The 18,653-nt window shown below is 35.7% G+C and overlaps 1 protein-coding gene across 3 annotated transcripts in view; it reads right to left on the bottom strand.

Annotated features, from left to right (window-relative positions):
* The window catches only part of LOC136027439 (organic solute transporter subunit alpha-like), a 70,619-nt gene that overhangs the window by 1,981 nt on the left and 49,985 nt on the right, over positions 1-18,653 (bottom strand). For all 3 annotated transcript variants that reach the window (XM_065704720.1, XM_065704719.1, XM_065704718.1), the window contains 3 exons: positions 11,706-11,817; positions 9,099-9,224; positions 5,561-5,690 (listed from right to left, as the gene is read on the bottom strand). In XM_065704720.1, coding sequence (XP_065560792.1) covers positions 5,561-5,690; positions 9,099-9,224; positions 11,706-11,817 — 368 coding nt within the window. The remainder of the gene's footprint in view (positions 1-5,560; positions 5,691-9,098; positions 9,225-11,705; positions 11,818-18,653) is intronic.

Here is an 18,653-nt window from a genome sequence, read left to right as displayed (position 1 = left end):
TTTTTCAACTTCAGTTCAGTTTTCTGCTTCAGTACTACAATTGCTACTTTTAAATCAAGGAAACATATAAACGTGTCTCATTAATATAAAAAAAATATTATGTGTGCATATACATTTGTAAAACGTATATAATCAAACTTGTCTTAATCAACTCCTCTATTGAATTTTCTTTAAATGGTTATTTATTATAAAGCCTCGCTCGGCGATTACCTATCATGCGGAAGGATCATCTAGCAGCAGGTCTTCTCAGAGAGTTATCAGTGACCTCTCTAAAGGGGAGTCTCCACCTTTTCAAAAAGATAACCTTTTTGTTGCTAATACTCATTTTTCATTCTATATGGTGTAATCGGTGCTATGCGAGGCTTATTTAATTTGAAAATGAATCTACAATTAGGTTTTTTTTTATCCGTTTTGGCGAAAACTTAAAAATTGAGGCTTTTTAATTTTAGTTTTTCAAGGGCGATAGCTCTTGAAAAACCATAGATCTTTGAGCATTGCCTTCATTTCAATAAATTTATTAGCTATAAGTTCTAAAATAATGTCTTAGACAACATCTCCTTTTCATTTTAAGAGCTATTAAAAATAAAACAAAGCAGATTAAACATTTTACAAGACCATACGTTTTTTGTCTTGTCTTTATTATAAGTTTAATCTGCATTTAGTAAAGTTTTGTCAGTTCCTACAGTTTGGGGTTAGGAAGGCTTCAGCCCTATTAAAGATAAGAAATTATGCAGATCCAGAATCCACAGGATTAAAATTTTCAATCCGTAATGCCTCCCGTAACACTATAAATGATGTATATAATGGGGTAGTACGCATAATGATGTAAACCTTTTTGGAAGCCCTGTAGAAGAACAAAAATTATGATGCAGACTTTCAATCTGTACGATTTAAATCTCCAGTCCGTAGTACACTCAACAGGGTTCACCGGCGTGTCCACACGTCCCATGAGTTACAAACCTTCTCCCAGTAATGGGTTAAATTGCATGATGACCTAGAGCATCATCGTGGGAGGATCCCCTATAAGAGGACAACTGCGGCAGTGTGTAAGATTTAGATCTATGGACAACAGCCTCTGCAAAGGGCTGTCTCGACCCTTTCGGGGTACCTGCAAGACTGGGGACCTTGAAGTCAACTCTATTCCCATTTGAGGAGTGGCGCCCCTCGAGAAAATTACTGCCTAGTAAACAACACAGAATTCGCAGGGGATTCTGATTAATGGATAATTCTTCTGGGCTTGGTCTGTTTTGACGGGCGTTTTGGGGCAGAAAAACCTCTTCCTAGATAATTTGTCTACTATGGGCTGCCTAACCGAAGAAGCATAATATTTGTAGGCATAAATGCATAATGAGTCAGAATTGATAGGCTTGGGACTGTCTGTGCAGTGTTTCGACTCTTGTTGATAGAAAAGCATCGCCAAGTGCTGAAAACCATGTTGAGACCAAGATAGGCCCAGGATTGAAGAAAAACTCCGTTCATACTGGAGGTCCCAGGGACTTCTCGCTGTCTGGTTCTAAGCCAGTTTAAGCGCTTCGGTGTAGACTTGAGAAGATATGTTGATCCCCGTCCTGTACTGGTATCTGGGATCATTGCTTTTCCCGAGGCCAAACTAATTTCAAGGATTTAAATAAAATGAACATTGGAACTTGGAATGTTATGACGTTAAAAAATTACTATCGAATCGACATTTTGACTGACAAATTCAGACGGTTCGAACTGGACGGTTCGAACTGGAAAGTCAGATCCCAGGGGTAGGAAGCATGAAATTAGGTGATATAGAATTTTACTCGGGCAGGGAGGATGGGGTACAAAGACAGGGAGTAGGGCTCATGATGAATGAGAAAGCTACTAAGTCTTGTTTAGGTAGTAGAATATTTATTGCTCGTTTTATGACTAAAAGTTCAGGGAATAAGTTGTTGTAGTATATACCCCGGTTGAACCAACTAATAGAGATACTAGTGACTCAGATGAATTTTACTTACAGTTACAGGAGCAAATAGACAGGGTCCCAGATAGAGATATGGTGTTACTAGGAGATTTTAACGCCAAAGTCGGTAGAAATAGGGACAGATATCCTAGCCTAGGTAAATCTGGTGTAGGAAAAGAAAACAGTAATGGCTACAGACTTTTGTAATTTTGTAGGTATACCAATCTAGTTATAACCAATACGGTGTTTGTTCATAAAATTGCACATAAGTTGACATGGTATTCGCGTGATGGTAAAACAGCAAAACTTATTGATTATGTTATAGTAAACCGAAGACTGGCAGGATCAATACAAGATACTAGGGTATATAGGAGTGCTGTTATTGATGTTAAAAGTAAAGATCACCATCTAGTAGTGTCTAGGGTTAATTTAAAGCTGAAATCTCGGATGGGTAACTACCTCCCGGGAAATTTTGATGTTGGTAGACTCCAGGGTGAGAATTTGAGAGAAACTTTCCAGGAGCAGTTGAACACTAAACTGGAGAGTTTAAAGTTTGACAATTTGGGAGATGGACGGAATAATTTTAGAAAAATAATTTTTTAAATTGCTGATAGTGATTTAAGGAAGAAAGTCAAGACTACAGCTAGGAATTTTAGTGAAAAAGCTTTATGTTTTATAGAAAGGAGAAGGGGTTTGTACAATAATTATTGGAGTGATAAATCATATGAAAACGATTTTAGGAAAACCTTAATTAAACCACTGTATAAGAGTGGTGATAAGAGTGAGTATCGTGATTATCGAGGCACAAGTCTGGTTTCTGTAGGTAGCAAATTACTTAGTAATATGATACTTGTTAGACCGAGAGATGATGAAGACAAAGTTTTAAGAGAAGAACTGTGCGGTTTTAGAAAAGGTAGAGGATGTTCCGACCAAATTTTCACTCTTAGGTTCATAATTGAGAAGTGCCTTAGTTGTCAAACACCTTTGGTCCTCAATTTTATAGATAATGAGTAAGCGTTCGATTCTATTAAAAGAAAAGCTTTAGCAAAGGTTTTATCCTTATATGGTATACCAGACAAGTACATTAAAGTGATTATTGCTATGTAATAATACTTCTGCGGTTAAGGTAGGAAATGAGGTTAGCAGCTAGTTTTGTATTAAATCAGGAGTTAAGCAGGGTTATGTTCCACCCCCCTTTAAATGCATTATTTTGATGGACTTTGTCTTAAGGAGCACTGGAAAGGCAATGGGAGACCACGGAATCAAATGGGGAGGAAAAACTCTCCTAGACTTAGATTATGCTGATGATTTAAGCCTCCTAGATGAAAATGTGAGCAAAATGAATGAACTTTTAGAGGTATTGCGAGTTTAGGGTGCTAGAATAGGTTTGAAAATTAATGTTAAGAAAACTTAGTCACTAAGGCAAGGAATAAGTGAAGATGAAAATGTGACGTTGGGTAACTAAAATATTGATCCGGTGGGCAGATTCACTTACCTTGATAACATTATTAGTAAAGACGGTGGGACAAGTGAAGATGTTAAAAGGAGAATAGCCAAGGCCCAGGGTGTTTTTTCACAGTTAAAAAAAAAAGTTTGGAAGAATAGGAAGACAAGTCTGCAAATCAAGATAAGAATATTGGAAGCTACAGTGATGACAGTGGTTAAATATGGCTCTGAAGCATGGGCGCTCCGAAAAGCGGATATTTACTATATATTTTTCCAGGGAAATTGCCTACGGATTGTTCTGGATACGCGGCTGACTGACCGTATTTCAAACAATAGGCTGTACGAAAAAAGTGGTTCAATCCCGCTTTCTAGGGCCATAATGAAAGAAAGGTTGGGTTGACTAGGGCACGTTCTGTGGATGAAGAATGACAGATTGCCAAAGACTGTCCTTTTTGGCCAACCGTCTAGGGCTAAATGGAAAGCAGGTCTCCTCGTCTGGGGTAGGAGGATGTCATAAAGAAAGATTTTAAGGAAATGGGAACTTCCTGGGAGGATGTAAAGAGGGAGGCTTTGAATAGATTGGGATGGAGGAGGAGCGTGCGTAGCTGTGTTAACCTCAGGCAGCTTGGCGCTACGGTGAGTTATTAGTGGTAGTAGTAGTAGTAATCCGTAATGCCTTCCTATAAGCCTCTCGTAATACTATAAATGATGCATATACTGGCGTAACAATTTGACGACGCAATGCTTTTTGGATGCCATTTAGAAGACCAAAAAAAAAAAAGAAAAAAAAAAAAAAAAAAAAAAAAAAAAAAAAAAAAAAAAAAAAAAGATGCAGATTTCCAATCCGTATGATTAGAATTGCCAATCCGTAATACCTTCCCGAAAGGCTTTCGTATCAAACAGTTCCTGGTAACGAACTATAAGTAAGGAGCGACTCGACTCAATAGTAACCGAAACTCAAAAACACAGATTTTTTATACCAATAAAAAGAACTGGCTTATTATGCTGATTCCAAATGCATAAGATTCATTAAGTTTATTTTTGTTCATCAAAAGCTATGAACCTGAAACAATTTGCCTGATTTTTGAAAAAGGAAGAAAACGCCAAAAGTCAAGGAATCTTATTGAAAACCTCCCCAACAGATTTTGCGTGTCAGAGAACTTACTTTAGAGGTTTCAAGCTCAAATCCTCTAAAGTGTGGTATTTTGCGTGTTCTTTGTTTTTTTTTCAGGGGTATTCGTATTTAATCAATAGTCCTAAAATATTGAGAGACAGATCATTGAACGGAAATTACAAGTTCTAGTGCCTTTCTTCAGCGACCAAAAAGATTTTAGGGCAACTAGCCCTCCTCCCACGCCCTGTTTTTCCTGAGACACTTCTGATCAAACTTTTGATATGGTCTTTTTGTTCAGACATAATTGGAAAGTCCAAATAAAGATGCCTTTTGGGATATGACCACCAACAGCCCTGGGGAAAGGCCAGTAAGTTATGAAATTTGCCCATTGTTTACGTATCATATTTAATATGGGAAAGTAAACAAAATTTTTTTTTGGAGGGGGTATGGCATAGTTTCTGTTTGGGGGGGATTTTTCATGGGGAGGGAAGTTTGCGGGGGACGGACTTTCCAGGAAAAATTTCCCAGGGACAAGGGATTTCTGGCATGATCTGAAATACAATAAGAAATTAAGGCCTTTTTCAAATGAAAGTGTGCTAAAAAGAACTTTTTAGGTGGCATCATCTTCATGATGAAGGGGGTGCTGGATTTCCTGGCATTAAGAAAAAACGATCAGAAATTAAATAAATAAAAAAAAATTTTTTTCAACTTGTGCTGTTTATGCAAAAAAAAAAATCTACGAAAGTCCCATATTATTCCAATGTTAAAAAGTACCTGTTGTTGTATATTTTTAATCTCCTCAAGAGGAGGAGGATGAGCCCTTATCAGAATAAAAGTACTGCTTTTTCAATAGTTTCTTATTTATGTACAAGATTCTCTTGTTTTTCCCCCGTTACACATTCTATGACCCTGTTTCGTTAATAATCATAACCTTGACTATGTGCTAGCTTTGCACAGATCTATTTCACTTATGTTCATAATGGATGCTGCATTAGACACAATTGGTGAATTGCTACCCAACCCTTTCGACGGTGTAGACCTCTACTAATATACCTAAATAAATGCATACTCACAGTTTTTATACGCCTTTACAGATAGGTTTGGTAACAGACAGGGGAATCCGCCATATCCAGCTATGATGGCCAATAGTACAGTTTGACTTTTAATCCATATTATCAAAAGCTGGACCATCCTAATTTTTTTCTGAAAAACAGAACACAAAGTTACACTGTGGTCACACGAATAGGCCGCTATGTCACAAAAAAACCTACGTCACTGTGATATACATACAGATTTATTCAAGACAAAGTAACAAATTTAGTAGGTCACTTAGTGTCGTCTGTTACCTTTTAGAATTACCCTATCTCGCTCATTACAAATTCTTTTAGTTTGTATGACCTAACTATTCAGAATTGAATGGATGGTCTTACCATAACTTGCACAACTTACATAAGAAATCTGAACAAATGACAGAAAACTAAAGCCAACACCTACTTTCCCGATTTTAGAAAAACCATTTAAATTCCCTAGTTTTGTACCAGAGATAGATATGTTCAAACTTGGTCAATCTTACATCATAAGAAACCATAAATTTTGGTTTTATTCATTGAACAGAGCAGAATTTCCTTTTCAAAGTTAAGGAAACGGCAGTCCTTAAGCATATTCTAGTATACCTGCTTGGAAAAAATGTTAAATCAGCTCAAAAGTAGTCTCATTGAACAGCCCGATAGCTTCTGAAGTTTCTTTTGTGTTAACTGCCTTGATTGAAATCTTTCAGGACACAGGATGCACATTCTTTAGGCTGTATGTACTTTGATTAGCCAGCATTTTGCTCAACAATTAGTAAGAGATTGTATGTGTCCTTTATTTTGAACTAGCCTCTCATTATCTTTTCGAACTGTTTGACACGTCTGAGATCCCCTATTAATTTATACCAAAATTAATTCAGAAAAATCCTATGGTGCTGACAAAATTTTCTAATGGGCTCTGTCTGTAACACTGTCAGCCGACGCTGAGACTCGCAAAATGAAATTTTTGGTATTGAAGGTCCTCGACAAGAGATGCAGACATCCAACACCCCCAACATTTTTAAGACCTTAATGATAATTTCAAAACATTGTATATTGTTCAAATAATTTGCCAGTTAAATTTTTTTTTAAATTTACCCTTTCCCACAAAGGTCAACTCATAACCCGATTATATTAAAGGACCTAATTAAACGGGTTACTGCTTCAACTGTTTTCACGTTGCCTAAAACGCATGCAAACACACAGATTCAGACAAGTTTTTGCAACGCTATCGAACTGCCTCACATCCTGTATGTTCACAGAACATACAGTCACATTTATACATATATATGTTCACATCTGAAATGTATTCACTAAAACTGATAAGGCAGGCATTTGTGCAACCTTTTTCTTTTTCGTTCCACATACCAGAATAGACATGGAACTCGAGTTGATGAACAGATACAGCATAGCACAAAAAGAAAACACGGTTTAAAAACTTTGAAAAAAAGATTAAAGCAAATAGTAGGTCTCCTGTGGTTTGTTTTATAACTAAATAATCGATTTTTTTTCTCTCATATTTGGTTGCATTTACATGCTCTTGTGGCTGTGTTGTTCAAGTAAATGTTCCTTTGATATTATTTCTTTTTTCATTTACTATAAGCTCCTTCTATGTTTATGCAGATGAGCTTTCAAACAAACTGAATTAGATAATGAGCATACGGACAGGAGCAAATAGACAGAGTCCCAGGTAGAAATATGGTGTTTTTACTAGGAGATATTAGAATAGAATAGAATATATTTATTCACTACAATAACCGGAACTAGCATTAGCACGTCGAGACAAAAACAATTTATACCTTCAAAAACACTCACAGGATAATTTAATCAAACAATATATTAATCAAACACATATTAATCAAACATTAAATATTAGTCATGTCAATATTTTTATAATGACGGGTAAAATATAGGACAAATGATTTACGATATCTCTCAGTACTATAGGCTGAGCAAGTCAGTAACTGTGGACAATTCTTTTTTATTTGTCGGAGTCAAGTAACTAGTCCTTCAGTTGGGGGGCTCTCAAGGTTGGGTAGTAGACGACAATGAGCTGGGGAATTCGAACAATTTATTCCAAATCTATATGTTAAACGACAATCAAGCGAGTCCAAATTGAGTTGTTTCAGCGCATCCTCGTATGTCGAATATTTTTGTCCAAGTATAATTTTTACAGCTCTTTTTTTTATCGTCTCAAGTCTATCTGTTTGATCTTTTGTCAATCCCGGATGCCAAACAGGGCATGCATACTCAAGAGAAGGTCTAACATAGCTGCAGTATATAGACTTTAAAACAAAGTGCGGTTTTAGAAAAGGCAGAGGATATGTCGACTAAATTTTCACTCTTAGGTTAATAATTGAGAAGTACCTAAATTGCTAAACACCAGCAATGGTCTTATCGTTATAAGGTATGCCAGACAAATACGTTAAGTGATTAGTGCTATGTACGAGAATAAAACTGCTTCGATGAAAGTAAGAAATGAAGTTAGGTGCTGGTTTTGTATTAAATCAGGAGTTAAGCAAGGTTTTGCTCTATCCCATTTATATGAATCATTTTGGTGTACTGTGGCTTAAGGAGCACAGGAAAGGCAATGGGAGACCACCGAATCAAATGGGAGGAAAAACTCTCCAGGACTTAGATTATGCTGATGATTTAAGCATCCGAGATGAAAGTGTGAGCAAATTGATTGAACTTTTAGAGGTTTTGCGAGTTCAGGGTGCTAGAATTGGTTTGAAAATCAGTATTAAGAAGACTAAGGAAATAAGGCTAAAATAAAAGGTGATGTTGGGTAACAAAAAGATTGATCAGGTGGGCAGCTGCACTTATCTTGGTAGTATTATTAGTAAAGACGCTGGGAGTAGTGAAGAAGTTAAGGGTAGAATAGCCAAGGCTCAGGGTGCTTTTTCATCCTAAAAAATAGTTTGGAAGAATAGGAATACAAGTCTACAAATTAAGATTATAATATTGGAAGGTACATTGATGACAGTGGTCAAATATGGCTCTGAAGCATTGGCGCTCCGAAAAGCAGTTGAAGATTTACTAGATGTTTCCAAGAGAATTTGCCAGCGGATTGTTCTGGGTACCCGGCTGACTGACCGTATTTCAAACTGTAGGATGTACGAAAAACGTCGTTCGATCCCGCTTTCTAGGGCTATAATGAAAGAAAGGTTGGGATGGCTAAGGCATGTTCTGCACATGAAGGATGACAGATTGCCGAAGATAGTCCTTTTCGGCCAACCGTCTAGGGCTAAACGGAAAACTTTGAATAGATTGGGATGTAGGAGGAGCGTGCGTAGGTGTGTTGGCCTTTGGTTGCTTGGTGCTGCGGTGAGTTGCTAGTAGCAGTAGTAGTATGTAATCTGTTCAATTTATTTAATCTATATTTCATTTGTTTTCAGTTTTCTGTATTCCACAGTATCGCTTATGGACACTTATGATGCGGGCTGATAGTTTAATAAAAATATTGTAATTCGTACGTGAATTATATTTTCATGTTTTCTATTTTTTATCCATAGAGCCAGAGAGGGATATAATAGGTACTTACACTATATTTGATGTGGGCAAGTCTTTCGGCTGACATTGCGATGATCATGTTTACACCCCACATGGCAAACAAAAACGTGGTGAAGTTTAGCAAACTCAGCCATAAATATGAATCATCGGGTCCTATCTACAAGAAAAAAAAAATATAAGAAAGCATTAACTCCCGTTTTGGACCATAGATGTCTGTTATGGAGAGGGTAATGTCTACCCAAATGTTTCCAGTCAGATGGTAGAAAATTGAGTCAATAAAGTGGCAACATAAAGTTGCCTGGTTGTAGCTAAATCTTTTTTTTCAAGTCGTAACTCCAACGATTTTAACAATGAAATCAAAGAGGCCATATTTGTTATGGGTTGAAACAAAAAGCATGGACAAAATTGGTTAACTGGCTGGTGAAATATATTGGCTCTTTGCTTATATGCGATTTGGCTAATCAGGCTTTTGATTGTGGCAAACCTCGTGTGGAATGTCATATATAATACACACACACACACATAACACATAAAATACACAGAAGAAATAAATAAAATGGGAATACTACTTAATATAATCTCAATTTATTATGTTCATTTTTACATCGGTGTAGCCTAACACTGATGTATCTCCTTTTTCTTTTATTGTCAGGGTTGATCGTATCAGGCCAGCGGTTGTAGAACATTGAGGGAGGACTCACTTGAAGGGGAATCGCAATATTTAATGCCGTTTTTAAGTAACAGAGGAGATCGTGCCACAGCAATAAAGACTTTGACTGCCCTCCTCATTTTGATGATCAAGGAAAATCAATTTTTGCATAGTTAATATGCATCCCCTCACTTAGTTTTTTTGGCCAGGACTAGCAGGATACTGCAAAATGGCAGAGATATATTTAAGGGTTAACTCAAATGCAATTTCTCATGTCTACCTACTTCTTATAGCCGCATCCAAATAACTCCAGGTGAAATATTACGTGACACCAAAGATGACTTTCCTAAGTGGAAAGGCTGGGTAGCTTAACAAAGGGTACCATTGCAATTTCCATGGCTAAATATCCTTAATTTGAGGTTTAAAATCCCTCTTCTTGTATAATCTCCCTCCCTGCTCCCTTGGTAAAGTGAAAACAAGAGACAAGTTAAAAAATTACTGCCCTATAGAATAAATGTTTTTTTTTTGTTTTCATTTTTATGGAAGTAATTGAATTTTCTATGTTCAGATTATAAGATACCAGTGATAAAATACCCCTCGGGATGTTATTATCATTTAAGTTAAATATATCTCGTGGGAATGTTTAAGCAAAGGAGGAAGTAAAACCTATTTTCAGTTTTGTATTTCAGCGAAAACTAATGTTGACTTCTTGATAAGGGGCTTGTTCAAGTGGAGATTGAAGTAACACTCAAGTCTTAAAAAAGAATATTTTAAGGCGCAGATTTTCCGTTTTTAGTAGGAAGTCTTTCAGATAAATGCAAAATATACAGAGGGTAGGGTGGGTGTAAATAACCCCATACCTCCGTTCAATCCGATAGATAGTTTTGACTAAGCTTGAAATGTGGGTACTACGGGATTACAGATCCTCTGTCATTGCATTAATAATTTAAATATAGCTAAATTCCTTTGAATTTTGTTCAGGAGCTTTGTTCATGGAGATGATAATTAAAATCTATTTGGAATATTGCATACCCCCCCCCACACACACACACCAAGATAGTATCTGAAGGGGTGTACGTTTTCAGGGATGATTACTATTGTCGATTTATTTGTTAAAAGGGTATTAAAATTGAATGACAACAATCGGTTAACGATCGGGTTGAAGGGATGAACGGATGATTGAAGCAACCCTTGTTAATAGAGACCAAAACACAAAAAAATGAAATTCCGATTACAAGTAGACGAAAAAAATCTGCCAGTTAAATATCGATTATCTCACTAATTTTAAATTTACTCATTAAAAGTTATTAGTAAAAGAAAATTTCCATAGAATTGAACAATTATTTAAAATCCCAGAAAACGAGTGATCTTCACGAGAATTATACAAAAGGACTCAACATGTAATATATAAAATGATTTGTGCGTTTTAGTCAAATGTCCCTCAGTTTACTTTATATACTGCTTTGATAAAACGAGATTACGAAAAGTTCTGGCGGATAACTATAAGTTACGCGTATGTAAACAAGACTAAAATGATGAACACAGTTTGTTCCAAATTCCTAACAAGTTTAATGGACAAAATTTCTAACGGAAGAAAGGGCATAACTGCAGATACGTATGCTTGTCATATTTGTGGTGACCGTACTGGCGGTCTTTACCATTCTCTATGAACTTTTCAGGACCTTTTTTCTTTACGAAGAAATTTATTAAAGCATAAGAAATTTTTGGCTTCCAAACATTTCAAACTCTAAAATACGCTATGCAATTAGAAAGATAAATGCATCTATCAGTTAAGTGTTAATTCCAAGCAGAATTATAAACATAGCCCTCTTTTATTTATGCTTCAAGTACATTGCCTTCTCAAGTTTTGTATTTGTTTTATGGCAGTTTATTGTTCAGTCTAGTTATCTATACACTTAACTACTACATTTCCTTTCTATCTCTTCATTATGTTTCAAACTATTATTTTGTAGAAGATAAAATACATACATATCCAACAGTATAAAGCCCACTCTGCTCAAGGACGTGTCCGGCAAAAACAATCAAGAACTGCGTTAATGGAACTTGGTAGACAAGGGCTCGCACTATCCTCATTGTTCTTCTATAATTAGAAATTTAGAGTTGAGATCAAGTTCAATAAAGCGACGCTATTAGTCTTATTTAAAATTTAAAAATGACAGAAGATACATTGCAACGAAAACAAAAACAATTGTACAGGCGTTACCCATGTTTTGTATATCTTCATTCATTTCCTTCATATATATATATATATATATATATATATATATATATATATATATATATATATATATATATATATATATATATATATATATATATATATATACATATATATATATATATATATATATATATATATATATATATATATATATATATATATATATATATATATATATATATATATATATACATATATATATATATATATATATATATATATATATATATATATATATATATATATATATATATATATATATATATATATATATATATGTATATATTATTTGTTTTATCTTTTAACATGTTATCGTCCATTTATTTATTTATATACTTTTTGATGAATTCGGCAAAATAACAGTTTTAAATAATGATTAATGAATGATTTGTTCCTTCTGAAAATTTAATTATTTAACTCTGTTACCAGTTTTAAGTTTGTCGGGTTTGTCGAACTTTACTGATGTTTTTGTCCTGTTATGTTTATTGACTTTGCTATTTTGCTTGTTGACCTCCGAAATTCAAAGTGAAATATATAAAAAATAAAGATAGATAAAAAAATGAATATCTTATCTTTTCTACTGATTCAACGCAAAACTCATAATCGTAATATATTTTCTACCATTTTCACCACTTAATCACCATTTTTCACCACTCACCATGGTTTTTCGCTATGTCTTAGACATATTATGTCAATCTCTAATGGACATATTGCTCAAAGGTGCTCAACAAAAAACGGTGGTAATTGTAGATAGTGCATCGTCATACACTGAATTCTTCCTCTATTGACTATGTCCATTGGTGAATAGACAAGTTCTTTCTCTATTTCACTTTTAAGTGATGAGAAGTTGCAGACAAAAATGGATTAAATGGAGAAAAATTACAGAAAATGCACTCTGAAGAAAACAAAAACAACAGCAACAAAAATTGAGTATATCCCTTACAATTATATCTCTTTGCGACCGGTAACAAGTTACCTATCATACGTCTTTTCTTTTGCGGATAATTGTTATTTAGGAATAATGGAAAGGTCACTTGACACTTTATAGTGAACTGGATTTTCTGACAGGGAGGCTTACTCGCTGCTGGACATGATGCACATATTTTCCCTTTTGTGAATGCCTATATGCTACAATAAAACGGCCTTAATGCCCCAATGATAGGAGACGGATTAAACTAGTATTTGAATTCAAAATTTCATAATGAAAAAGTTTTAACATGCTGCCAGTTTTTCAAGGTTCAATCGGGTTTAATAAAAAAAAATGAAATAACTAAACTTAAAGTACACTGTTATGTGACAAAACTCACGTTGAGACCCATAAAGATAAAACGGCTACCACTTCACTCTTCGACACAACCTCACGCCTCCTCATTATATAATCTTAACCATAGAGTTCCTCCCGCCCTCCCCGGACGTACAACCACCTTACCTAAATATACTAAAAAATCTGAAGTTCATCTAATTTAATTTATCATTCTTTTTTTTTCATTCACTTATTGACCTTTAACTAAATATTTACTTAAATTATTTTTGAAAGACCCGAGGGAGCTCCTACATCTCATCTCTTTTGGAAGCATGTTCCACACTTTAGCACATGCTACATCCGGGGAAAAATCTGAACGTACTGCTGGAGTTCGTCTCACTCGAAGGTCAAAGGCAGAGCGCGTATTTCGATTATGTTGTTCAGATATCAACCGAAACAGATTGTGCAGAAATTTGCAAGTGCTCTTTTTAAGTGACCAAAAAGATTGGAGGGTAGCTCCCCCTTCTAAAAAACTCACTATATTACCCAATAACAAAGACAATATGTTATCAATGGGGAAATTGCGTAATTTAGTGCTTACATTTTCTCCAGGGACTATGGGGCCATTTTATCCCCAAAGGCATAATTATCGGACCTTTCCTCTATGCTGAATCAGATAGCTATCTCAAAGTTTTAATCAGATTACTTTGTGGAAAAAAGGGACGTGGATCTTTTTTATCACTTAAAAATTGCACTAGAGCTTTTGATTTCTGGTCAAGTGAGCCCTCTGCCGATCTTCTAGGATAAATTGTTTGGTACGATCACCCCTGGGGGAAAAGTAAACAAATAAACACGCATCCGTGATCTTTCTTCTGGCCAAAATACTGAATTCCACATCGTGTAAATAGGAGCTTGAAACCTTTGTAGTCGGGTTCTCTGATGTGCTGAGTCTTGATCGCCAACATTTTCGACAATATCGCCTGACTTTTTGGGGGTGTTTTTCCCCTTTTACAAAAATGGGGCAAATTTTCTTAGGTCAGTAGCTTTTGATGAGTTAGATTAAACTTGGTGAACTTTATTTATTTTGAATCAGCATAAAAATTCAATTCTTTTGATATATCTATTGTTATTAAAACATTGTTTTTTAGAGTTTCGGTTGTTATTAAGCGCCGTCGCTCCTTACTTAGACTACACTTTGTTACCAAGAGCTCTTTAAAACACATTAATATTTATTTTTCCTGCATGTGATGTGGGCAAGCACAATGCCCATTTAGGTGGGTAAGCCTTCAGTGGCATCAATTCACCAAAAATTACGTAGGAGTGGAATGTTTTTTCAAGATCTATGGGGGGGGGGTAATAAGTCACTTTAAAAAATTGTCCAATAAAGATAGCAGAAAAAAATTCAATGGAAACATCTTAGAAAGGGGGAAGTGGTTGAAAAATAAGCAACAAATAAACTAACAGCACAAGGTACCAAACAGCCTTAAGGTTGCCGTTAAGCTATTAAGATTGCAAACTGCATTAATAGCAAACAGCCATTAAGAATGCTTGACGTTTTGAGGGTGTTTCTACCCTTCTTTGGATATCGGGAAATTCTCACAAGATCAATATAAAAAGCATATTAATTTGATTTATCTGATTTTATCAACATTCTGTTTTTTGAATTCAGTTACTATTGAGCCAAGTCGCTCCTTACTTACAGTTTATTACCACAAACTTTTTGATATAAATTTTATTTAGCGGTCTAGCTGCCCTCCAATTGTTTTGGTGGCTTAAACATTATAACTTTTAATTTCCGTTCGAATGAGCCCTCTATCGATCTTTTAGTACCATTGGTTTGATACGATCACCCCTGGAAAAAAATAAAAAGAAAAACAAATAATCACACATTCGTGATCTTTCTTCTGGGAAAAAAAACGCAATTCCAAATTTTTTAGCTACAAGCTTGAAACCTCTACAGTAGGGTTCTCTGATACGCTGAATCTGATGGTGTGATTTTCATTGACTTTTTCCTTTCTTGACTTGTAGGGATTGTTTCCCTACTTTTTCGAAAATTAGGCAAATTTCCTCAGGCTCACATCTTTTGATGGGTAACGGTAAACTTAATCAGTTTTATAGATTTGGAATCACCATAAAAAGACGATTCTTTTGATGTATCAATTCATATAAGACATTTTTTTATAGTTGTGGTTGCTATTGAGCCACGTTGCTCCATACTATAGTTTGCTGCCGCGAACTGTTTGATATGTTGTTTCCTAACTTACGTTGTCTACAATTTATACTACTATTGTCACGAGTTTTTCTTTACTTATGGATCGTTATCCCGTAGGGTTTGATAGGTTAAAGTATTTACAGTCACACTTCTTGTCGTACGTTCATAGGCATGGCGGAAAAATTGTTTACGTTTTCCGTTCACCGATAAGGAAATAGGCAAAAAACTTCTGATACCTTAGCTTGAGAAAGACCCAGTGAACTTCAAAATTTTGACCTTAAAATCTGTGTATCTTCAAAAGAATGTGTGCGTTGAAACTGATCATGGAAAAAAAAAAACCATATTTTTATTTATTATCGTGATGGGTTATCCTTTTTTAGACAACAGCATCAAGGCCACTCTTTCAAATGAAAAAAAACACAAGTCTCTAGAAGCTTGGGAAACCCCAGTTCCGCTAAACTTCAACTCAGTCATTGCATAACAAAACTGATAAGCAAAAGTGCCTAGTAATTCGCTAAAACTTAAATAAAGCTAAAACCTATTAGCCTGTTCTTAATTCTGTCTGTGTCCAAACACTCCAAGTATATTGACTTATGGATTTTCCGTGTCATTATCAAAATGAAACATAAGAGAGAAAAAAACAAATGAAATCTTAAAATCATCCTGTTAGAACTGTGTGATTTATTACTTTGACCGAATTTACATGGAAAAAATCGTGGTTTTCTTGGTTGAAGTAAATAACGGCATTCAAATTTAAAACGAACAGAAATTGCCCAATGTAAGAAGTAGTCCATGGTTCCAAAGGATTGTCATGCATGCTATAATGAACTTAGAGTTTACTGAAGACACCTATGGTGTTGAAAATTTTGACTTCTCTAGCATTTCAAAAGAAAAACCAGAAACATGTCAAGAGCTCTGAATGCTAATATATAGTATTTGTCTTTTCTGGTTCTAGCTAAATAAGATTGTATCTAACTGGAGATAACTATTTGTTGCTGGAAGTAATAATACTCCAATCTATTTAGAATGAGCCATACCCACTTTTTTTTCTTCCTTTAATAATTTTAGACGACGAAGACGTTTAACGGCGATATTCTTAAGACGCAAGTGTTGTCGATTTTCTTCAAGATGTAGGTACATGTTACATAAAAGGAAATGCTTTCTAAGAGATTCAGGTGTATATTACGTAATAGAGAGTGTTTTTTCTTTGATTGCCAAAAACCCGAGAGGGCCAGGACAAAAACCTTCAAGGCCCCATCAAATCATGTTTTCTTTGGCTGTTACGTAATTGGGAATGTTTTCTTTCAGAAATTTCAGGGCATTCCTTAAGACATTTTTCTTCAAGACGTTTTTAAAAACGTTTCAAGACATTTCAAGACGTTTCTAAAGACATTTTCTTCAAGACGTTTTTCATGACGTTTCAAGAAATTTTAAAGACATTTTTCTGAAGACGTTTTTCTTCAATTTTTTTTTGGTTCTAACGTGACAGGGAATGTTTAACTATGTTAAGGATGATGCATTCTCGCGTGACTTGTTTCTTCAAGACCCGTGGGGAATCTACGCTTGTAACTAAGGAGGACACTCACGTTTCCTTAGACCGTAGATCCCCCTGTGTCTCCAGAGATGCCCAGGGCATCCAAGAAGAGTCTCCTGTCGTCTCTGAAACTTGCGGCTACGATGACATCTTTCCACTCCGGCTGTATTGGGGCATGAAGGTGCCGCAAGTCGTTGCTGTAGGTGCAACGGGGTGTATTTTTGGGTCTTTCTCTGCGGCAGGTGCCTTCAGGCAACCAGAAAAGTGTAGATTTAGGGATTCTGGAATCATCCCTGCGCAGGACATGTCTGAGGTAGCCCCATCTACGACTTCGAATGGTCTCGATGACAGACGATTGACCTGTGATATTTCTAATGTGCTCGTTTGTTACTTTCTGGATCCAGTGGATATGGAGAAGTCTACGGAGGTACATGTTTTCGAAAGACTGACTCTTGTTCTTGGTTGAGATGCCATGTTTCAGATGCATAGAGGAGGACGGGCAGGACGTGGCTGTTGAAAAGGCGGAACTTAAGCTGGAGAGAGAAAGTACTCGACCTTCAAACTTTTTTGAGCCGGTTGAAGGTGCTCCTAGCCTGTCCAAATCGGGCGATGACTTTTTTGGCTGTGGATCCCGTGTTCTCTATGGTGCTGCCAAGATATTTGAAATGGACCACTTTTTCCATGTCCATGTCATTACATTTGATGTTCATAGGTGAATTGCCAGTTGCAGTGGATGTTTTTTAATGTTGATGCACACGTGAAACGTTACGTAATACCTTAAGAGATTTCTTTTTTCAATGCGTTTATTTCTCAGGGAACCTTTATAATATAAGGGTTTTTGTAAGCACTAGGAACCGAAAGAGATTTCCTCTCAACAGAATCGAGCGCTTGACAGCTGAAACAAGAAAGCCTCCCTAATATTTTGATTCGGAGAATACTTTCTATCTGATAACCTATTCTATGTATGGGGGAATTTTTGTCCGCTTTCCAAAAAGATTAAATGAATGGCATGTTTCCAACCTTTTCCACATGAGAGCACACAACCATCCTAATGCTGTTGATTTTTTATATATTAGATGCTCCTGCCTGTTAAATCCCATTAATTTGAAGCTTGATACTAAGAACATCACATTTTGCATTCGGTTATTATTGAGAGCTTTTAATGAAGATCTACGTTTCTTTGAGCCAATAATATGCATATTCACGCCACGGTGATAATATCTGGCTGGCCTACCCTAGTAAGAACTTCCGGAGGGAGAGGGTTGTTAATAAAGGTAAATTTAAGCCATATTAAGATATATATCTGAGAGGTCTTAATGATAATGCCCCGTTTCTATTGCTCTATTAGATACACCTGCCTGTTAAACTCCATTTATTTGAATCTTAATACTAGCAACATCACATTTTGAAAAATGAAAAATGCAAACGATGAAAAAAGACACATTTTTGAATTTGGTTCTTTCTGAAAGTTTTGAACGAAAATACCACGTATCTTTGAGCCAACACTATAAGTATTCACGCCACCATAACAATATGTGGATGGCCCACCCTAGCAAATATTTCCAGAGGGGGAGTTGTTATTACAGGTAGATATAGGCCATATCAAGAGATATTTCTGAGAGGTCATAATGAAAGTACCTCGATTCTATTGCTCTCTTAGATGCACCTGCCTTTCACTTTCAACCAGCGTGAATCTTGATATTAGC

This window comes from Artemia franciscana, chromosome 5, assembly GCF_032884065.1.
Source record: "Artemia franciscana chromosome 5, ASM3288406v1, whole genome shotgun sequence".
Taxonomy (NCBI): Eukaryota; Metazoa; Arthropoda; class Branchiopoda; order Anostraca; family Artemiidae; genus Artemia; species Artemia franciscana.
The sequence above is the reverse complement of the archived record's forward strand: the minus strand, read 5'-3'. Positions and strand labels throughout refer to the sequence as shown.